Here is a 22,434-nt window from a genome sequence, read left to right as displayed (position 1 = left end):
TGTTCTGAGAGCCTTGGGAAGCACCAGCAGCTGAACCCTCCTCTCCTGCCCCTACTCCCGCAGAATCCAATTGGGGAAGCTGAGAGACCCATTTATTAGGTGACTCCTGCAAGCAACACACCTTTGCTCTGGGGCCCTGCAGCATCCACCCCCCAGGGTCACTGTGTGTGGAGCTGGGCCCAACCTCGTAGCCAGTGTTCCTTCCTCATCTGCAGGCAGGGGCTCCGAGAAGGGGCCAGCCGGGGACTGCAAGGTGGAAAGCTGTGTGGAGCACAACATGGGTGTCCCTGGGTCCAACTGACAGGGACTGAGCAGGTCTGGGAGGAGGGGAGGAGCCCTCTGACCGTCAGTTCCAGGAAGGAATCCCAGGCGGGGCCGGTGGGGGCCACAGTGGTGCTCAGGACAGGCCCTGGCTGGGCGCTGGGGCTGAGCGTGCTCCAGGCGGGGCCCTGGGTGGACGCCCCCTGCGGCCAGCCCCCTTGGCCTTCTGCCGCTGGAGCACCTGTTCCACCTTGTCCTTGAAGCGCCGGTTCTTCTGCTTGATCTTGGCCAGCTCAGCCTTGCGCTTGGCCTCCAGGTCGGGATCCTGGCATGGGAGGACCCGCAGGTGACCGAGCTGCCCGTCTGCCTCCTATAAGCCCTCCCCGCCATCCACCTGCCAGCTCAGCCCTCACCTTCCCCTCCAGGATCAGCTGCTTCCGCTTATTGATCTCCTTCTTTTCGTCAAAGTTTGCCGCCTCCAGTTTCTGGGGAGGGAAAGAGAGGCCGTCACAGGGGCCCTCATCTCCTAGGGGGCACCCTGGGCCTCACGGCTTCTAATACTCACAATTTCACACTCCCTCCGCACCACGTTGACCTGCGTGAGGATCTGCAGCACGCTGGCCTCCTCCACAGAGAACTCCTCCAGCTTCTTCTCTGCAGGGGCAGGGGTCCCAGGGGGTGGGAGAGAGCAGACAAGGGAGAGATTCTGGCTTGGGAGTGAGCTTCCCATGCAGTGGGGCATGCAAGACTGGCATCATAGCAGATTAGGGTCAGGTAAGCAAGATCAGGGATCGTAGACCTGAAGATGATAGGCTGTCCTTTTATTTGTCGCTGTTAGCAACACTATGAATTTGACGGGAAATATTTTTTTTTAAACACTGTCCTTTAGGGGCGCCTGGCTGGCTCCATCAGAACAGTGTGCAACTCTTGATCTTGGGGTCATGAGTTTGAGCCTCACGTTGGGTGTAAGGATTACTCAAACACTGCCCTTTGCAGTCCAGAAGTTTCTGAATTTTAGGGCAGTCTGTGCAGTGATTACAGATTTTCCAGTGCTGGTTGGTCTGGGCTGCATATTAAAACACCCAAGGGGGTTGTTAAACACACCCAGACCCTGGCCCTGGGGGCTCTGACTCATCCACAGGGACAACCGATACATCCCAGGCTGAGAAACCGAAGTCCCTTCCCACGGGATGTGGCTTTTGGCAGCTGAGGGCCACTGTGGAAAGCTGGTTTTGATAACCGGGCTAAAAGCCGTCACTTGGGGTTGCACAGGGCGGGAAGTGCAGTCCAAGCGGGGCTTCGCGAGCAGCCGGGCAGGTGTCTGAGGGGGGTGAGTGGGCGTCTCACCCAGACGCACCCGCCTCTCCCCGGCCCCTCTCCCGCCCCTCCACTCACTGATCTGCTCCTCGATGGCATGGACAAGGTGGATGTCGTACTGCGTCACCAGTGTGATGGCCTGTCCTTGCCGCCCTGTGAGGATACGCCACAGTTACCTGCTATGAGCTGGGGACCAACAGAGACAGGCTGCGACCACCAGGCAGCTCTCTTGGTGGGAACGGAGTGAGGGCAGGTCCCTCCCAGAGGAGACACAGGGCCCCGGGAGAGGCGGCTCTCCTGCCAGGCCAGCCGTCCACAGGGGCTGGTGATGTGGCTGATTTCCCTCCAGGACACGGCTGTTGGGGAGTTTTGTCAGCGAGAAGCCTTGACATGCCTCAGTGCAGAGTTGTGTCCACTAGTCTCTCTGTCCCCCATTTCTGTGAGGGTGACGGTGTCTCCCTCAGCACTCACAGCTGGTGAGGCTCACGACCCTTGGAGCAGCACAAACACGCATCGTTCCTGCTACCTGTCCTCTGATGACGAGACGGACCTAGAGAGCTGATGTGCCCTGCCCCTTGGCCACAGGACAGGGAAGAAGTCCCAGGCCTGGGCTGGCCACCCCAGAAACCCTGTCTCTGCCCACTCCAGGCATGAGAATCTCAGAAACCAGAACATTCCCTGCCTTTGCTTTCGAAAGGATGACTCCCCCAACTTTTGACTACTGCCTCTCGCCTGTGGGCTCCACCCCCACGTCTTCTCCCACTGGCTCCTGACTTGGGCTCCTTGGGGGGTGGGCAGGGTGGAGGGACATGGGTCCAAAGGCCACCCCGCCCTGTCTGCTTACCTGCCCGAGCTGTCCGACCGACTCGGTGTATGTAGATCTTGGGGAGCCCGGGAGTGTTGTGGTTGATGACCACCTGCACTGTGGGAATGTCCAGGCCCCTGGAGGCAGAGGCCAGTCAATGCTGCCATCCACATGCAGAAGCCAATGCGGGGACTCACCCCAGGTCACTCCGCCAGAAGTCGGGGCTGCCCCACCCCTCACCAGGGTCAGCCCTCTGGTCCCTCTGTGGGGGTGCCACTGGCCAGCCCACAGGAGGGAGTACCGTGGGGCTGCTCACCGGGAGGCTACATCTGTGGCGATCAGGATCCTGTAGATGCTGGACTTGAATTTGGCCAGGGCAGCAAAGCGTTCTTTCTGTTGCCAGGTCAGGGAGAGAATTGGGAAGACTGGGGGTCAGGGTTAGCAAACGTTTGAGCATTTACCCTGTGAGGCCTGGGAACATGGGAGTCCAGGCTTCCCACCCTCACGGGCGCCCCCATGAGGACAGACCAAGGTTAGCGCATGGCAGAGGGAAGAGGCGTGGGCAAAGGCCCTGAGGCCGCCGCTAGGGATGGGGAGGGGTGTGTCTCTGGGGCAGCCCGACCCCACACCTGTTTCATCATGGAATGCAGAGCCACAGTGGGGAAGTTGAATTTCCGCAGCATCATGCACAGAATCTGGCAGGTCCTGGGGGAAAGGACACGCTGGCAGCCTCTCCAGAGCCCCAGTCAGGGGAAGGCACTCCCGCCCCAGCGCACCCAAAGACCGCAAGTAGGGGAACCTGCACAGCTGGTGAAGTTTTCTTCACCAGGGGTGCGGAGTATCCTGTCTGCCGACCCTGGCCTAAGCCAATGAGAGTCAGCCCTACACCCAGACTTTCCTTTTCTGGTAGCCAATAAATTCTTAAGGGGCAGGAGCCACTCAGGAGGTCTCCTCCATGTGACGTAGGCTGCGTTTCCACTCCGGCTCATGCTACACTTTCCTAACGACCTCCCCAAGAGCTTCAAAGGATTCTGAAGGCCTCCGGGACTGCAGAGAGGAGGGCCTGGCTGTTGGAGCCGATGTGCTGGGCCTCAGTGACAGCCCGAGACACAGTAAAGAGCTGCTGCTTTGAGGCCTTCCCGGCTGCGGCAGGGCGTTTCTGGGGGACAGCCAGAGGCCCCCACGGCTTCTGGTTAAAAGCGGGTCTTGGGGAGCCTGGGTGGTTGAGTCGGTTAAGTGTCTGTCTGCCTTCAGCTCAGGTCATGGTAGCAGGGTCTTGGGATCAAGCCCCACATCAGGCTCCCTGCTCAGTGGGGAGCCCACTTCTCCCTCCGCCTGCTGCCCCCTTGCTTGTGTGCGCGCACATGGGCCGCGTGCTCACTCGCTCTCTGACAAATAAATAAAGAAAAATCTTAAAAAAAAAAAAAAAAAAAAAAAAAGGCGAGTCTGAGGAACCCCAAGTCCTGGCTCCCTCTTCAGGAGGTGTGGCCTCAGCAAACTGCTTGATCTGAGCTTCCCTGAGTGAATCCTCTGAAATCTCTGGTCTCAGCAGAGGCCCCAGAGTGCCAGCACTGGCCATGTGCCTCGCACCTTAGGCCTTTGTAAAGGGCTACGGGAGGGGGTCTGAGGAGAAGAGAGGCAGCCTGTGCTCACTTGCACGTGTTGGTAAAGATGATGATGGACCAGTCCTCGTGCTCGTCCTGGAAGTTCTGAATCAGATGGACCAGATAGGCATCCTTGACCTTCTCAGGCACCAACAGGTAGCGCTGGTCCAGTTGTTCCACTGTGCGTACCCTGGGGATGGGGGGGTGGGGGGCGGGGCTCAGTTTCCCCTACTGCTGAAGGGAGCCAATGCCCTGCATAGTCCATGGGCAAGAACCTCCGTTGGGTGTGGCCTCCCCACCCGACCCCTTGCCTGCCCTGCCCTGACCCTCGGGACCTGGCTGTGGACTCACGGGGCCTGAGCCTCCCAGAAGAAGGGCTGGTTGGTGGCTAGGCCCTGAAGCTCTCTGAGTGTGTCAGTCAGTGTGGCGCTGAAGAGGAGGGTCTGCCGGCGAGCGGGCACGGCCGCCAGGATGGCCTCCAGGTCCACGGTGAAGTCGGTGCAGCCTTGCTCCAAGAGCCGGTCTGCCTCGTCCATCACCTGAGAACCAGTAGCCGGGGCTAGGGGATCTGGAGTGAGAGCGCTGTCCACGGCCATGTGCCCAGCCTGCTTCGCCCCATATCTCCTTCCCAGCCCCGGAGATGGGCCCTGGAGTGTTCTCCCTCTAGGTCTTAGACAACCGCTCCCTCAACCATCTCAGCGCCTCAGAGAGGCCCTGCCCCCGACCACCCTGGCTAGTCTAGGCTACCTCATGTTGCTTCTCTGCTGTCCTTGTCACCCCTCCTACGGCTCTCCTGGATGGCCTATGGGACACATGTCCCAAATGGATGAATCCGGGCCCTGGGCCGACTCACCAGGAAACGGATCTTCTTTATGCTAAAAGTGTTGGAGCTACGGAGGTGGTCAGCCAGGCGCCCTGGTGTGGCGATGACCACGTGCGGTTTCCGGGAGAGCTCCAGGGCCTGGGCCACCATATCTGCAGGTGGAGAGGGAGAGGTGGGTCTGGGTGGGTGGCCTGAGACCACGGGGGTTCCCTACCCGGTGCCTCCCCGGGCCCTCTGTACCCATGCCGCCGACAATGATGCAATCTTTCAGGCCCAGAGGCTTCCCCAGGACCCGGAACTGCTCTGCAATCTGGTAGGCCAGCTCCCTGTGGGTGTGAAGGGGTCAGGCTGGGTTAGATAGGGGTTCTGTGCCTGCCTCCCATTCCCATAGCCAACCCTCAGACCTCCTGACTGTCCCTCTCCTGTTTACACACCCACCACAGCTCCCAGTTCCCTCTTGATAAAGGCTCTGATATGGAGCGCTGGAGCCCCTCTGATGCAGACATCCCATGGCCTCTCTCTCACCAGTCCCACCCAACCTGGCCTCTCTTCCTCGGCAGTGGCCTCGACACCACAGTCACCAAAGCCCAAAACCTAAGCATCAGTCCCCTCTCCCCTGAGGCTGGTCAGTGTCCAAGTCCCTTCTTCCCTACCCTTCAGCCCCAGCTCTGCCCAGGCCTGCCCTTGGGTCACGTGCCCACTTCTTGTCCTCCTGCCTTGCTCTCTCCTGCTCATATGCCCACAGAATTGGTTCTAATTCTCTTCCTGGCATTCTAGGCTTTTCTCAAGTTGGCTCTAACCTGCCCGGCCCCAAGTACCTATTCTGTTCCCTGCATTTCTCCCACCTCTGCTCGAATGCACTAGCAGCTTCCTCTGCCTAGCGTATCCTTCCACAAACTTGTCCCTTTGAGAGATACTTGTCACCCTTTAAGGCATCTCTCTGGAATGACGTGTTCCTCGACTTCCCCCTCCCCAGGCCACACTCTTACAACATACAGTACCTACCTCTCTTACTGCCGTTAGAAGACTTATCATGTTAACTGCCATATTTATCTGCCCAAGAACAAGAAATGTGTCTCTGTCTCGGGCTACAAGACTACTGACAGCTTACCATGGGACAAGACCTGTGCTCAGCACTTCTCACGCACTATCTCGGTAAATTCTGTGCCTCCCTTAAGAGCCAGGAATGATTTCCGTCCCCATTTTAAACATAGGGAAAGGGCACTCAGAGAGGTAAAGGTGCTTGCCCAAGAAAACAGAGATGGTTAACTCACCCAGAAGGCCTATGGGGGGGCTCACCTGGTGGGTGTCAGGACGAGGCAGAAGATGCCATAGGGATCCTCAGACAGCTTCTGCAAGATGGGCAGGACAAATGCGGCTGTCTTGCCACTGCCTGTCTTGGCACAGCCCAAGCAGTCCCGACCTGGGCAGAGGGCAAAGAGGCATCAACACACACCAGGTGCAGACAAGGTTCTACTGGGCAGTTCACAATAGCTGACGTTTAATGAGCGGTTACCATGTGTCCAGTGTGTCCTATGTCATTTACGGTCTGGGCATATGGACAAATTCTAGGAGAGTGTGACCTTTATCTCCATTGAACAGAAAGGGAAACAGAGTCTCAGAGATGTGCCCAGAACACACAGCCAGTGAGTAGCAGGCTGGAGTGGAACCCACATCTATCTGACCCAAGATGCCACTACTATCTTTTTTTTCCAAGACTTTATTTATTCATTTGACAGAGAGAGAGCGCGAGCGTGTGTGTGAGAGAGCACAAGCAGGTCGAGTGGCAGAGGAAAGGAGGGAGAAGCAGGCTACCCGCTGAGCAGGGAGCCAGACACAGAGTTTGATCCCAGGACCCTGGAATCATGACCTAAGCTGAAGGCAGACACTTAACCAACTGAGCTACCCAGGTGCCCCGCTACTATCTACTACTCGCCATCTCATTTGACTCCCTCACAGAGCATCCCAGCTTGGGGAAACCTGAAAACCTTCCCCCAATCTGTATCCTAGGCTGCTATCGATTTCTCCATCTTTGTCTATTTAATACCTCATCCCTCAGCTTATTATAACCTAGGCTGGCTTTCTTTCTCTCTTTCAACAGAGAGAGAGAGAGAGAGAGAAAGCGCGGGGAAGGGAAAGAAGCACGGGAGAGAGGGGGAGAGAATCCCAAGCAGGCTCCACGTCCAGCATGGACTCCAACGCCGGCCTTGATCTCCACCCTGAAATCATGAACTGAGTGGAAATCAAGAGTGGGACGCTCAATCAACTAAGCCACCCAGGTGCCCCTAACAGCATCTCTTTAATGGCAAACGGGGTTGGACTACCAGAGTGGGGAGTGGGGAGTACTCACGGGACCAGAGTCCTGCATTTACTAGTAATCTTGACAACCTCAGTTTCCGTTTGTAAAATTAAGATGGTAGTGCAAACTACCAAAGTTTCTCAGTGGCCCTGAGTCATTCATCCCTGTGCTCTTAAGTCACAAGTTTCTGGGATTACATCACTTGTGTGCGGACACACAGAAAATCAACTGTGCATTACAAACGCCAACACTGCCCAGTCTACCTCTGGGACCCAGGCTCGCCAATAACGCCCAAGCATATTCCTTCTCCTCGCACAAGTGGCGTGGGCAAAGGCTGCGGGAAGGAAAGGGAGCCGATAAGAGGGGGTAGGCTTCCTGGGAAGAGGCCGAGACACACTTACCCTCTAGGATGGCGGGGATGCAGCCGAGCTGTACAGGCGTAGGCTGCTTCAAACCCAGTTGCCGACATTGTTCCACAAGCCACGATGACAGTCCAAGCTCCGCGAAACCGGCCATCCCCCCCGCCAGCTTCGTGTGATCACCCGTGTGAGCCGTGCTTTCCGGCGCGTACCGATGGCGTCACTGAACCGCTCGCGTTTACTGGATCGCTACCTGCGTGGTCCCACCCACCTCTAGCTCACTCGGCCATTCCCAGCCTGGACCACATGCTTACCATGGTTCCCCGATTTCCATTGGCTCGCGCGATAAAATCAAACTACAATTCCCGAATGCCCTGCGAGGAGGCCTTGCGACTCCCGTCCTTTAACTCCCTTTGGTTCATCATCAGGTAGAAACGAGTAAACTACAATTCCCAGCGTGCCTTGCGGCGACTCTCTGCTTCCGGCCGACGTGTCCCTCCGGAAGAGGAGCGACTGGGACCACAGCAGTATGGCGCCTCCGGCTCCCGGTCCGGCCTCCGGCGGCTCCGGAGAAGTGGACGAGCTGTTCGACGTGAAGAATGCCTTCTACATTGGCAGCTACCAGCAGTGCATTAACGAGGCGCAGCGGGTGAAGGTGCGGCCACTCGGGGGCGAGGGGATGGTGGTGGCGAAAGACGCTTCCAGGTGGCTACTGGTCGCTCTCTTAATTTTTAAGATCTTCCTTCTTCTCGCGGCGTTTGCCCCCCAGTGTATCTCTTCAGAGCACTGTGAGGAGTTAGTTACCCTTACCTCAAAGGTCAAAGCTGTGACAGCTGTGACAGATTTTGATACTTACTTCTCACTCAGAGCTCGTTCCGCGCCGTGGAAGGTATTTGAGTAAGGAAGGTGTTTATGCCTCTGTAGTAATAATAGTAGTATTATTAAGAGCCCACTTATGGTACCATACCCTCAATCCCCGTGAAGTAGGAACTGTTGTTTGTTCTCACTTTACGATGCTGACACTGCTGTTTGGGAGAGAAATGGCTTCCTCGACATTACCCTGCTCCACGAGCCAGCTTTGTTTCTCCTCAAATCTGACCATTCGTTTCTTTCTTTCGTTCCTTCATTCATTCATTGAGCTTCTCTGTGGACCAGGGAGTGTGTTCGTGCTGGGTCAGTGCAGTGATAAAATAGATAAAACTCCGAGGTCTCTTGGAAACCTTAAGCTCCTCAGGGAGACAGTAAACAAGTGCATAAACAAGAAGTCAGGGGGGTGGTGTGACGGACAGGGGTGGGAATGAGGTTGGCCATTTGAGAGCTAGAAAGTAGCCCTGCTAGACAGGTCCCAGCCAGTGGATGACAAGAGGGGGCAGCAGGTCCTTCAGCAGGAACTTTTAGGGAGGGACATGGACATTACTGACACTTTGAGAGTGAACTACTGGCGGTTCTTTAAGAGCCATGAAATTGACAGGGTCTTGCCCGCCCTCTTTGTTAACCTTAAAAAGGAAACTCAGTTATTTTATTAGGAAAATGGGTTTATTGGGGATTAACAGATAATTGCATCTTGGGATGTGTAACCTATGGCAAAACCATAGGAAAGTCCAGAGAATAGAGAGGACTGCTCTTTCATAGGGGAAAGGGAATCGAGAGGGGCTGTTATAGACAAAAAACCCACTGGAGTGAACTGGGAGCTGAGAGTCCAGTGGCTTCTCGTTGCTTGAGTTGTGACAGTCTTCTTGGCTAGCCAATTGCCAGGCAAGGAGACGATCTTTCATCCCCCTGTGGGGAATTCATGGTACCTCTCCTTCTGTTGGGGTCTGTCACAGACCTGGAGTGTCCTGGCTTGAGAGCTCCCCCTTCTGGCCACCTGACTCTATTTTCAACGAGTTTTCTTTTTATTAATTTTCACACAACCTTGTGTCCTGGAGATGTCAGATGGATAAAGAAGGGAGTGAATGTGTAATAACTTGAGTGCTTAAGGGGGCAAGTCTTCTCCTGTGGTATTGTTCAGACTTTCTGTCACTGCTGAAGGGGAGAGAACCAACGTGCCCTGCTGTACTCAGGGACTGGAAGCAGTCACAGAAACCGGACTGGCAGTTGCCGCGGGTGGAGGCACACTGCAACCCAGCCTCTGAGCCGGGGAACTGCTCCCTCTTTGGTGACATGGGAAATATGCACTAGCGCAAAACCATGTCATTGACCCTGATGCATCCAGAATGAGCACACTGTCCCCACTGAGCCATTCAGTGTGGTTTAATTTTGGTCCACGGGCCACCTAAACTCTCTTGGGCAGCCCGTACTGGATTGAACGGTGTCCCCTGAAAGATATGTTCACCTGGAACCTGGGAACATGACTTGTTTGGCAAGAGGATCATTGCAGATAGAATTCAGTAAAGGCTATCTGGATGCAGTCAGCCAGGATTTCAGATAGGCCCTAAATCCAATGAGAAGTGCCTTCTAAGAGGGGCGCCTGGGTGGCTCAGTGGGTTAAGCCTTGGCGTTCGGCTCAGGTCATGATCTCAGGGTCCTGGGATCGAGCCCCGCATCGGGCTCTCTGCTCAGCGGGGAGCCTGCTTCCCTCTCTCTCTGCCTGCATCTCTGCCTACTTGTGATCTCTCACTCTTTCTGTCAAATAAATAAATCTTAAAAAAAAAAAAAAGAAATGCCTTCTAAGAGAAAGGCAAAGAGAGGTTTGAGGCAGACAGAGAAGATGGAGGCAGAGATCTGGGGGGGGGAGCGCACTACAACCCAGTGAATGCTTGGAGCCTCCAGAAGCTGGAAGAGGCCGGGAAGGATCCTCCCATGGAGCCTTTGCTGGAAGTGTGGTCCTGCTGACACCTTGATTTCGAACTGCTAGCTTACGGGACTGTGAGAGGATAATTTTCTGTTCTTTCCCACCACCCAATTTATGGTAGTTCATTACAGTGGCCCCAGCAATCTCTGACAGACCCGAGCTGAGGTGACCCCACGTGGGACACCTGGGGTGTCACTGTCCTTGGTTGGATGTAGTGCTGTGTCAGTTTGTCATTTGTGTCATTTGTCAGACATTTCTTAAGTGCCCATGAGAGGTACTGCCTAGCGTTGGGGACGAAGCAGTGCAGGAGGCCTCAAGGAGCTGCAGGTCTAGTGGGGCCATCCTGATGGCGGCCCTCATCCCATCACTACCCAACGCCGCCATGGTACTTACTGTCCTCAGGACTGGCTGCACCTTGGAGCTGCCTGAGTTCAGTCAGGGGCCACTTGGGTCTGCTGGCGTTGGTGGGTGTGGGCCTCCTGGCTTTGTTCTCAGGTAATTCAGGTGAGCTCTCGCCAAGCCATAAATGGCAGGAAAGCATTTGCTCAGAAAGATTCCATCCCTGTTTTCTCAGATCTGTAGATCGGCCCAGCACTCACCACGCAGCTTCTGCCCGAGTCCTTATGAGCCTTCCTCTTTTCCTGGCCCTGGTCAGTGTCCCTCATAGCCTCGTGGCCTGGCCAGGGCTCAGGGGGCTTCCCACAGTCCCCGAGTGAGCAGTGTGAAATCCCCTCTGCAGGGCTTCCCGGCTCTGAGGTGCCGGGGCTGAGTGGCATGGCCCAGGCTGGACGCAGATGTCACTGTTCCCTGGGCAGTCCCGCTGAGCTCTCCTCTGGTGAGGCAGACCTTTGTCTCTTCTGTTTTCCATGATTAAAAAGTGTTTTGGAACAAAAACAGGACAATAACAGGTTGCATGGAAGTATTTGTTAAATAAGTAAAGTCCTTTATGCATGTCTCCCGGGTCCCATTGGTTCTTCAGAATCAACATCAGCTTCTGGATGGGAATCCTCCCAGGCCTCTCTTTTCTACCTTTTTTTTTTTTAAGATTTTATTCATTTCGGTTGCGGGGAGCATGAGCCAGGGGAGGGGCAGAGGGAGATGCGGGCTTCCCACTGAGCAGGGACTGCCGATGCAGGGCTCAATCCCAGGACCCTGGGATCACAACCTGAGCTGAAGGCAGACACTTAACCAACTGAACCGCCCAGGTGCCCCTGTTTTCTCTACTTTTACAAACCCAGGCACTGGGGCATTTCCCCACCAGCATCCTGGACCACCCACACCATTGAGCAGCTTCTGTTTTGACCCATCGCAGTCTGAGGGCATCTGTCCAGTGATTAAAGGCGTGGGCTCCAGCCTGGCCCCTTGCCATGCAGCTGGAGTGGGTGCCCCACTTTCTTTACTTGGGTGGATGAGTGTGAGGATCGAGCCCCCTTCCTGGGGTGGTGATGGTCTGGGACAAGATCAGGATTGGGATGTAGGCCCGGCAGCCACTGGGGAAGCTGCCTGCTCCTGGCCTCCCCTGAGGACAGGTCTGACACACAGCTCTAGGCATCCTGACCGGTCTCCCTCTCTCTCTGCAGCCCTCAAGCCCAGAGAGAGATGTGGAAAGGGACGTCTTCCTCTACAGAGCATACCTTGCACAGGTGAGTGTGGGCCTGTGACCTCCAAGGCCCCGGGGACAGGAGAGTAAAGGAACAGAGTGCTGGGCGGGGACTGGGGTGGGGACGACAGACGGAGGAGGGCAGAGTCCAGGACCTTGAGCAGCAAGTATGGCCTCCATAGGTGGCTGTGTTCCTGAGGTTTTGGACTCACCAGGCCCAGCGACCATTATAGGGATTTCTCCCCCTTTCTTTCTTTTTTTTTATGTAATCCATAGGCTCTGTTTGTTTAGTACAGCTTTAGGTTTTTGGAATAAGCAAGTCGGTAGTAAAGAGAATCCTGTGTAACCCCCTGCAGTCCACAGGCAGCTTTTCTTCTTGCACTGGCCATGCAGGCAGTCCAGATGGTGTAGACAGACCGAGCTGTGCCCTGCCCTGGCCGCCCCTGCCAAGGCCCACTGGCAGCTGGCCTCCCACCTGCCTCTCCTCCCCAGCTTCAGCCTCGGACTGTGATCTGTCCTGGGCACATGGCTCTGCGGCTGCCTCCCCCTCACATCAGGCCCTGGGTGGCTTCCTACTTTCTCTTCACTTCTTTCCCTCTGTGGAGTGTTCTGGAGCCTGATGGGACCCCAGCCCTCCCATTGACCAACCCTCCCCACTCTGCTGCCATGCCCTGCCCGTACCGTGAACAGTATATGTGGCCCCCAGCAGAGGGGCTGCTCTGGTGTACCTCGGCGTCTCCTTGCGATGTATGCGTGTGAATGTATATGTACAAAAGGACACCTGGAGGTGGCAGGAAAAACATCAAAACCACCTGGAAAGGAATGTGGTGAAAATGGGCCCCTGACTCCAGTTCCCCTCCCAGCAGTGAGCACCACCACTGGTTCTGAGCATCAGCAGGGAGGGGGTGTGTGTCCTGATGCCTAGACCCCCTGCCCCTGGGTGATGCCTTCCATCCGGAGCTGGCAGGGCCCTCGCCCTTCGCTTCAGCCCTGGGGTCTCCAGCTAGAGTGGTGGGCATTGTGGCCTGACAGGTGGCAGGGGATGCCGTGCTGGCTCGCAGCAGGTCCTGTGGCAGGGCTGGCCCTGGCAGGCTGAGGGGCCCCTTCGGGCAGTGGGTGCTGGGGGAAGCCACTGGTTTCAGGCGTCGGGGCTCTACCAGGGTGCTCCTAGAGCCCTACAAAGCTCTTGTGTGTTCCTGGGGGCTGAGGTCTGAGCCCCACAGGGGAGAGCAGGCCAAGCTGACAGCATGCTTATCTTGACTGCAGAGGAAGTATGGTGTGGTCCTGGACGAGATCAAACCCTCCTCCGCCCCTGAGCTCCAGGCCGTGCGTGTGTTTGCTGAGTACCTGGCCAACGACAGCCAGAGGTGAGGATGGGAGGGGCGGGTGGGCATCTCTCCCCGCCTTCTCAGCTCCCTGAGCATTCCTACCCTGCTGGGTCATTTGTGTGAGCCATTCGTTGTGTTGCTGGCTGGGATACTTGCCCTGGTGCTTATGGACTCTGCCTCTGCCCAGGCCTGGAGCCCCAGCATGACCCGGCAGTCTCCATGGTCCTCTGTGCTGTCTCCCCAGCCCAGAAATGGCTGGTCCTGAGGCCCCCTGGGGTTAGGAAGTTTTACATTCAAATATCCTCCCCACAGGGTGCCTGGGGTAGGGCAATAGTCTTCCCCTGCCCACCTGCCCAGCCCTGAGACCCCACCACCACCCGGAGCATCGCTTCAGTAGCAAGGAGCCTCCCAGAAAGGCCTAGTGGAACTTCTTAGACACCAGGACTCGATCATGACCTTGTTGATACTGTGCTACTCTCATGGGCCACTGAGGCTGTCTTTAGGTCCCAGGTGTGGGTGAGACCGCCTGCTGTGACCCCTGGCCTCTGCCCTGATGAAGGGCAGCATTCTGTGCCCTGTCTCCTGATTGGGGTCCTTAGCCCTTGAAGCTTGAGGCTGGGGGGAATTTACTTGTCAGCAGTGACAGCTGAATGGGGGCCCCCAGGTTCTGATCCCCAGAACCCATAAATGCAGCATCATTGGAGATGAGGTCTTTGCAAATGTAGTTAGTTAAGGATCTTGAGGTCGTCTTGGATGTAGGGTGGACCCTGAATCCGGGACTGGTGTCCTCATTAGAGACAGATGAGAAGACAGAAAAGGTACAGAGGGGAGGCATGCGTGAAGACGGAGGCAGAATCGGGGTGACACAGAAGCCAAGGGGTGCCAAGGACTGTGGGCAGTAGTTGAAGCCAGGAGAGAGGCTTGGGATGGATTCACTTTCCGGGGCCTCATAAAGAACTTTCCCTGCCCACACTTGGATATCACACTTCTGCCTTCTAGAATTCTCTGTGAGAGAGTCTGTTCCCGTTGTTTGCATCTTCCGGGTCTGTGGGGCTTTGTGACAGCAGCCCCAGGCTGCCAAGGCAGGCAGGTTCCTGAGGCTGTCCTTTCTCCCTCCCCACACTTCATGAGCCAAGGCGACAAGCCCTGTTCTCCTTTTGGAAGAGGAGGGGACCCAGGGACCTTGTAGGAGCAGGGGCTGCCTTGGGATAGGAGCTCATGAAGGCGGAGGGGTTCAGGGTGCATCCATCCTGGCATCCCCACAGCCAGCGCGGCAAGCAGGCTGTGGAGAAAGTCCCAGAACCTGCAGGTGACCGGTGTCGTGTTAAAGTAACACCGTATGATGCTCCCATCACATCAACAACAGCAGGCGGCGTGTCTAGTCCTGGGGCCACAAACCAGGCAGGGAGCGTCGTGTGCGAAGGCTTCTGTGCCAACCCTGTGCCACACCCTGCACGCGCTCCGGGTGTGCGGAGTGGGAGATAGTCTCAGGTTTGAAGTCATTTGTCCTTCAGTCACCTTGCTGGTCACAAGGACAGTGACAGGCGTGTCCCCATCCTCCAGGGCCTTAAATGCAGATTCTGGCCAGTGGCCCTTGAGCAGCCCACATGACATGCACACATTTCTGGGGATCTCTGGACCCTGAACAGCAGTTTTGGTCTGGTGGCGACTCGGGGCCGGGCTCTTTTTCCCTTCTGTCAGCTACTCAGCAGCCTTTCGAAGCAAGGGGTTTGGGCTCTGTTTTCTAGTTAAGCAGATCATAGGTTCGGGTGTCCTGTGGTTTGTGGGGGACCCGGCTGATTGTTGGCGGAGCCCTCGCTCCAGCCCGGCCACCAGCCCACACGCGGCCCCCCTGCCCGGAGCAGCTGGCCGTCGCAGCTGCCCATTGCAGCAGAAGGCGGCGATGTCACCGGAGTGGGAGTTATCTGTGTGGCTTCCTGTCCCCAGAGAGGCGACCCTGGCAAGTCAGTGTGTCCCTCCACATCTAGGGTGGTGTGGACACTACAGCCCCCTGTCCCTGAGGGCTAGGAGGTCTGTAGGCCTAGCAGTCATCTGTGCTGCTCTGTGGACATGGCCCCTCCTGCCCCCCACCTCCTCATGGGGCCTGAAAGCACCCAGCCTCAGTCTCTCTGCGTAAGGGCAAGAAGTACCATGTGGAAAGGCGGTGAAGCTGGCGCCCAGTGGGGCTCAATGGCGACAGCTGGGCCTGTTCTTTTTTTTTTTTTTTTAAGATTTTATTTATTCATTTGAGAGAGAGAGCACAAGCAGGGGGAGAAGCAGACTCCTGCTGAGCTGGGAGCCCAACATGGGGCTCAATCCCAGGACGTGGACCCGAGCCGAAGGCATATACTTAACCAACTGAGCCACCCAGGCGTCCCGTGCGGCCCGTTCTGCCTGCAGCTGCTGTGTTCCCCTGGGGGCCTGACCCACCCTCCCTGGACCTGTCTGCTCCCACAGGGGCGAGGCTGCCACCCACCCCTGGCTGCAGGCCTTCAGCAGCCTTGTCTCGCAGGGACTCCATTGTGGCCGAGCTGGACCGAGAGATGAGTCGGAGCGTGGACGTGACCAACACCACCTTCCTGCTGATGGCGGCCTCCATCTACTTCCACGACCAGAACCCAGATGCAGCCCTGCGTGCCCTGCACCAGGGGGACAGCCTGGAGTGGTGAGTGTCCTCCCTGTTCCAGCGGGAAGGCCTGGAGGCCTGAGCGGCCCCTCTGGTCTCCAGGCTGCTCAAGGCCTCATTGGCCGTTGTCATGGGAACAGTGGGGGGCTGTTGGGAGAGACCGGTGGGGCCCAGGCTTCCCATTCAGGCTGCAGCTCTCGTTCTTGGTCCAGGAGACACTCCTTTCTGCACGGCTGGGCTGCTGTTCCCAAGGACACGGCTCCCAGGGCTGGAAACCCTCTGTTCCCGATGGCAGAGGAGAAAGCACCTTTGTTCTGCCCATGGTTTCTGTACCCCCACCCCCACCACGGAGCCTTGTGTTCCTGGGCCCTGGCCTTTCTGTGTCCTCCCCGCGTCCCCCCAGGCCCTCCCCTGATGCCGGCCCCCATTCAGGGCACTCCAGAGCTGGCAGCGCACCACGGGTGCCACCCCCTGCCCTAGGAGGTGACTCTGGGCCAGCGCTTCATCTAGGGCGCCGTGTCCAGGCTCCGGCCTGGAGGGTGCGACTGCCCTCCCCTGTGAACTCTCTGGGTGCCTGTTGTCCCTTGGTTGGTTGGTCCCCACAGGTTCATTTTTGTATCTGTCTCTGGCCCCCCCCCATCCAGAAAGGGATTTGTGGCGGCTTAGAAATAGGTCTAGCGCACAGCTTACAAAGCAGCAGACTCTGTAACTGTTTCTCAGACTCCTACACCGTTGCTCTGGGCGGGGAGACGAGGGAGCAAGTGACTCCTACATCAGCAGTGGCCACAGCTCTCAGGCAGAGAGGGAAGCCATAGGTGTGGGCCCTGGGGGGCGTGAGCACCTGCCCCTCACAGCCCCGCTGTGACTGGACCCACATCCTTCCCTGGGGGCTGACCCTGGGTCTGGCTGCTCAGCTCGCTTCCTGGGCTCCTGCCACTGGGTGGTGGCCAGTGTCCCCCTCGCACCAGGATTGGGGCACAGATACGGTGCCCAGTCTTAGGGTAGTCCGAGTGGGACGACTTGGGACTCGATGAAAACTCCGGCCCCACGCGTGCTCAGCGGTGAAATGGGGAAGCCAGGGCCCCGGGAAACTGTGGGAGGCTTGGCCCGGTGCATAGAGCCTGGGTCAGTCCAGTGCAGCTCAGCATCGCCCCCGGCCAGGCAGGGCTGCCGGCCCAGGGACTCCTAGGAATGTTCCCGGAGGTGGCGCCCACACAGAGTGAGCCCCGATGAGCAGCAGAGTGGTGAGGGTGCCGGCTGACTGCCTCTCTGTCCCACAGCATGGCCATGACCGTGCAGATACTGTTGAAGTTGGACCGCCTGGACCTCGCCCGGTACGTCTCTCCCACATGTCCCCAGCTGTGGCTCCTAGGCTGGGACCCCGGAGTCAGGACTGTCAGAGCAGCAGGACGCCATGCTCCCCAGAAGCCAGGCCTCTGGGGCTTGGGGACCCAGCTTGGGGACCCTCTCTGGGCCCTTTCTGAAGGCCCAGAGCATCAGGAGTACAGTCGCTTCTCCAGTCACTTCATTCTAGCCCATGGGGGTGACACACTGTTGGTTTGCCTGCCCCTCCCTGCAGGGTGTTGCCCGGGATGAGGGATGGTGCTGTCCTTGTCTCAGTTTCCTTCTGTGGCGTGAAGGGTGGGGCCTGCAGAGTTGGGGTGGGCTGCCCAAGTGTGCAGTGGGGGCAGCCGGGTCAGGGACGTGAGCCGGCACCAGTATGTGTCCCATGAGCAGAATGTGGGGGGCTCCCTCCTACCCTTCTCCTCTGTCTCCAGGAAGGAGCTGAAGAAAATGCAGGACCAGGACGAGGACGCTACCCTCACCCAGCTGGCCACAGCGTGGGTCAATCTGGCTGTGGTGAGCCCCTGGGCCTTGCTGGGGGAATGAAGGAACATCAGAGACCCAGGAGGTGGGAGGCACCCCCTGGATCCAGCGCTGGTCGCTCCCTGGGGGAGAGTGCTGATACAGGCTTCTGTGGACACACTGGACCTGCTCCTGCGTTTGGGTCCAGGGCCCGTCCCCTAGGGGAACCCCCAGCGCAGTGCGCCCTGGCACATTTCGCACCTTGCTCAGCCGCAGCCCCATTCCTGGCTCCTCACAGCCGAGCATCTTGGCCAGAGCCAGAGCAGATGAGCTGGGGGGCTCTGGGACCAGACTTGATGGACCGAGTGGGCGTGCCTGGTGGTGCAGCCTCCCGGGGCTGACCCTGGGCTTGGCTCCCACTCAGCTTGCTGCCTGGGCTCCTGGCACTGGGTACTGGCCAGTGTCTCCCGTGCACCTTCCCTTGCGCCCAGCCCCTCTCCCCGCTATGTCTTCCCCTCCTGCCCGGCGGCAGCAGCCCCTTTTCTGGCTTCTGGCACTGGGTTTCCTCTAAGCTTTTCTTTTCTTTTTTTTTTTTTTTTGTATGGCTGCTTAAAATGTGTTCCCCATCCGCATGCGCCTGCACTGGCCTTGGGGGCTGAGGCCTCACCCAAGCTGTTTTCCAGTCCCTGCAGCTTAGCGGGGGGAGCCCTGCCCACTGTTCACCAGCTCTGCATTTTTTCACAAGCCCGTCTTGGTCTCAGGCTCCCCTGTAAGTGATGCTGCATCTCTAGCACGCAGACAGAACCTTTCATTCCGAACCCAGCCTGTCGGTGACAGGGGGGTCCAGGGACGGCCTGCCGCGCACTGGCCATGCCGGAGTCACTTCCGCGAAGTGCCAGCTGGCATCGCCCTGCTGTGTGCGGGAGCAGCGGTGGCAGGGCTGGGGAGCAGGGTGACAAACCGGTGATGTTGAAACTGTCCCCGCAGGGTGGCGAGAAGCTGCAGGACGCCTACTACATCTTTCAGGAAATGGCTGACAAGTGCTCGTCCACCCTGCTGCTGCTCAATGGGCAGGCGGCCTGCCACATGGCCCAGGGCCGATGGGAGGCTGCTGAAGGCGTGCTCCAGGAGGCTCTGGACAAGGTACGACAGGCCCAGCCCACACGGCGGCTCCCGGTGGGGGTGGCAGGGGACGCAGGCCTTGCTGCAGAGGCATACTGGGCAGAGGGAGACCCCACGGGCCTGGCATGTGACATGGGAATTTATTTTAATATCATATCAGCTAAGATTCGGATTGTAAATAGAAACGTTGATTGTGGCCTTTCTCGGAAATGGGAGGATCCAATCGGCTTGGACTTAAGCAGGCCTGAGCTGAGCAAAAAGGTCTTGGCTGCCTGGTCTGGGGGCATCTTGATGTGACTTCTCCCCTGAGCCTGTACTTGGAAGAGATGCCCGCCATTCATTACCAAGGGGAGAGCAGGCTGCCGAAGGGAGGCGTTGCCTGGGCCTTTTGGGTCTAGAAGAGGGACCGCTAGTGAGGCCTTGGCAGGGCAGCCCCCATGGCCTTCTCCCGACTGACGCATGAGGTTTTGTGTGTTATTTTTATGATCAGAGGAAACGTCAAAGTTTTTTCCGTTTTTGGAAAACGTTTTTTGATGTAACAAGAAAAAGACACCGGTAGGAAGCTTTCTCCCCCGTACCTGCATAAGGGGTTGAGTTACCATCGGGAGGGTGTTTGCAGATCATGAACAGGCCGGGGGCCATTGGTCGCGTGCTCCTTGGGCTGCCCGCGTGGAGCTGCCTTGGCCTGCCAGGGCGCCTCTGTCTGTGCTGGCCGCTGTGCCTTCCTAACAGGCTTGGACCTTAGCTGGACTGCTGGGTGCAGTCAGGAATGTCTGGCTTGGTGGGATGTCTCTGCTCCAGAAGGAGAAGGCAGCGGGGTCCCCGGTGAAATGACACCCATCTGTCCTCATTCTCTGAGATCCCACCTGGGGCGGGTTGCTGCCTATGGCCCTGACCCCCTTGTCTCCCTGCCATGCCACGGCCTCCCTTGTCCCAGTGCCTGTGGGCCACCCCATTCTTTCCACTGTCCTTCCCACTCCTCTGGCATTCCCCTCGTTTTGCTTCCGTGGGCACGTGCCATTGTCCCTCTCGACAACGTCTGAGGAGACGAAGGTGGGGAGGAGTTGAGTCGCCCCGGAGAGGGGCAGCAGCGGAGCAGAGCCGGGTCCATGCAGGAGGCTGGGGTCCATGCAGTCCCTCAAACCTATGACACCTCGCGTCCAGGTTGCCGTGGCTCTGTTCCAAGGGCACGGTCAGGGCTCCCTGCAGCGGTCTTGCCTTCCTGCCCCAGGGGGGTCCGGGGCCAGTTCCCCACATTCCCTGCGCCTCAACGCCCCATGTGGTTGGGCAGGGCTCGGTCACCTGCTTGGATGTTCTGGTAGTTTCCCAGCAGCTTCTTGCCAAGGCCCCTAGAGAGCCGGAGGGGCAGGTGGGGTCTGCCCCGTGGTCTCAGATCTCGTTCTTGCAGCGAGAGGGACAGCTTGCCTGTGATGGTGTTCAGGCCGCCGGGGGCTGGGCTCTGTTCCTTCGCCATCGGTGTGATAAATTACTCTTCAAAGACTGCCACCAGCAAGGGGGTTGGTCTCATCCTGCCCACAGATGAGACGTCGGGCTGAGGGGAAGCTGCTGCTGCGGGGAGGCGGGAAGACGGGTGAGGGCCGGGGCTCCTCACTTGCCACCACACTGCCTCCCAGACAGAAGGGGGGCCCTGAAGTCACGGCCTTGTGGAGTGGCCATTGGGCGTGCTTTGGGTCCCCTAGCCCTGCCCCCTGCCCCAGCTCTGAGGGTGTGACCTTGCGTGGGTCCTGTCTTTCCCCTGGTTCAACAGGAGCCGGTTTCCCACCAGAGATGGGGGTGGACAGGCCGAGTTGGGGGCCTGGGGGAGCTGACCCCGCTCGCCTGGCATCTCCTGTGTTTCCAGGACAGTGGCCACCCGGAGACACTGATCAACCTCGTCGTCCTGTCGCAGCACCTGGGCAAGCCCCCCGAGGTAGGGCCCCCTGGCGCAGGGAAGTTTTCTGGCTTCCACGGCAGCAGCTTGCGGTGGGCAGGTCTCTGCGGTGTGGCCCCAGCCCCGGACGAAGCTCAGGGTCTCCGGCAGAAAGCCATTCCTTTGGGGGGCAGGGGGCGCGTGCAGTTGCCATCAGCACGAGGGTCGCTACGAAGTTGGTGTTGCGGGTGCTGAGGCTGTAGGCCGGCTGTGGGCTGTGTGAGCTAGTGGGCCATGTCTCAGAGTGTGCCCAAGCCAGGGCCAGCCAAGCCGAGCCCCTGACCTATGCCACCTCCGGGAGGATGCTGGGCAGAAGAACAGAGAAGAGGGACCCAGCGCTCCGCTGGGAGATGGGAGATGGGAGATGGCTCCCATCTCCATGGGCCCATGTTGTCTGAGGGCAGGGAGGGAGGGAGAACTCGGGGGCCCGGCTGTTTAGGTGGCTGACTGACCCACTTGGCCAGGGACCCACCCCAGGGCTTCCTGGCTGTCTGGCACCCATCCCCGTAGCAGGGCCCCTGGGTGGCCTCGGGACTAGCGTAATATAGCAGACAGAGCAAGTCTTCCACTCACCCCGGAGAGGGCACTGGACCCTGGCTCGGGGAGACAGCTGCCCCCGCCCCATATAGTCAGGGTGGGCTTGAGGAGGTGGGGCGAGGCTGGCAGCAAGGGCTCTGTCCAGGGTCCGGGTTCTAGCACCAAGATCTCTGGGGTTTCTCTGCACAGTGTGCCCAGAACAAACCCACCTCCCCTCCCAGCCCTGTTCCCCCTCACCTGCCCTCCGCCCCCTCCTTGGGCCTGGGTCCCTCCCAACCCACTCACTGAGCCCCGTGGCACATCCTTCCACTGTGTGCTGAGCAGAGGCTCTGTGCCACGTGTCCCCTCTTTCTGCCCCAACCCTGCACCCAACTCCGGGTGGAGTGATGGAGGTGATAGGAGACGGAAGCTCTTGATTGGGGTCAGCTGGGAAGCTGGGGAGCTCCTCCCCCCCACCCCTCCCCTTGCCCTGTACGTGAGCAGCACCAGGGCCTCCCCCCACCCCCCTGTTCAGCTCACCTGGCCTCCTGTCCCCCTCCTGTCCAGGTGACAAACCGCTACCTGTCCCAGCTGAAGGATGCACACCGATCCCACCCTTTCATCAAGGAGTACCAGGCCAAGGTGAGCCCAGGCGGACTGTCTGTCCCAGGTCCCCAGACACCCCAGGCAGGGCCAGGGAAGGCGGGTGACTGGGGTCCTGACTCATGTTCTCTCCGTTTCTCCCCCTTCCCCCACCACATTGAAGGAGAACGACTTCGACCGGCTGGTGCTACAGTACGCTCCCAGTGCATGAGACCGGTTCCCGAGCCAGGGGACAGCAACGTGTGCCGCCCTCCCTGCTGGGCGCCCCTCCTCAAGCTCTCTCACCTGTTCTGGCCAGAAGCAGAGGCTGGAAGCCCAGCCCAGCCCCCCTCTTGTCAATAAACGTATCCACTGTGGGAGCCCCCCCCCCCCCCCCAGTCTGTGTTTGCTGTGGCCACTTTGGGAGGGACATGTGGGAACCAAGGCTCAGAAGGGAGTGTTCTGGGCACTGTCCTCCCAGGGCTTTTGCTGGGAGGGGGTCCCCTGGAGACCAGGGCCTGGGAGCAGCCGATGTGCAGACTCCCGCCCCTCGGACAACTACCGTATGGTGCTCTGGGTGGCACAGCCTTGTCTCCCAAGCCCTCGTGGTACCCAGGGAAACCGAGGTGACAGCCATCACCAGGGGCATCAGAGCTCAAAGG

General features: G+C 58.4%; 2 protein-coding genes across 3 annotated transcripts; one reads left to right on the top strand and one right to left on the bottom strand.

Annotated features, from left to right (window-relative positions):
• Nucleotides 1-70: 70 nt before the first annotated feature.
• DDX49 (DEAD-box helicase 49) lies at nt 71-7,659 on the bottom strand. Its single transcript, XM_045991563.1, has 13 exons — nt 7,511-7,659; nt 6,110-6,233; nt 5,051-5,136; nt 4,841-4,962; nt 4,339-4,526; nt 4,037-4,177; nt 3,013-3,088; nt 2,700-2,776; nt 2,423-2,520; nt 1,657-1,731; nt 827-915; nt 675-746; nt 71-586 (listed from the first exon to the last, which is right to left on the bottom strand). The coding sequence occupies exons 1-13, from the start codon at nt 7,623-7,625 to the stop codon at nt 398-400; spliced, it is 1,452 nt and encodes a 483-aa protein (XP_045847519.1). The 5' UTR covers nt 7,626-7,659; the 3' UTR covers nt 71-397.
• A 297-nt stretch (nt 7,660-7,956) lies between these two features.
• Nucleotides 7,957-22,152, top strand: COPE (COPI coat complex subunit epsilon). Of its 2 annotated transcripts, XM_045991928.1 has the most exons (10): nt 7,960-8,123; nt 11,843-11,905; nt 13,129-13,229; nt 15,703-15,855; nt 17,097-17,150; nt 17,595-17,676; nt 18,610-18,765; nt 20,606-20,674; nt 21,758-21,832; nt 21,957-22,152. In XM_045991928.1, exons 1-10 carry the CDS (start codon nt 7,998-8,000, stop codon nt 22,002-22,004), a joined length of 927 nt encoding a protein of 308 aa, XP_045847884.1. In that variant the 5' UTR covers nt 7,960-7,997; the 3' UTR covers nt 22,005-22,152. The 2 variants fall into 2 exon arrangements, with proteins under 2 accessions (XP_045847886.1, XP_045847884.1); XM_045991930.1 differs by lacking the exon at nt 20,606-20,674 and having other exon boundaries at nt 7,957-8,123.
• Nucleotides 22,153-22,434: the final 282 nt, after the last annotated feature.

The sequence above is a fragment of the Meles meles genome, chromosome 20 (assembly GCF_922984935.1).
Source record: "Meles meles chromosome 20, mMelMel3.1 paternal haplotype, whole genome shotgun sequence".
Classification (NCBI taxonomy): Eukaryota; Metazoa; Chordata; class Mammalia; order Carnivora; family Mustelidae; genus Meles; species Meles meles.
The sequence above is the reverse complement of the archived record's forward strand: the minus strand, read 5'-3'. Positions and strand labels throughout refer to the sequence as shown.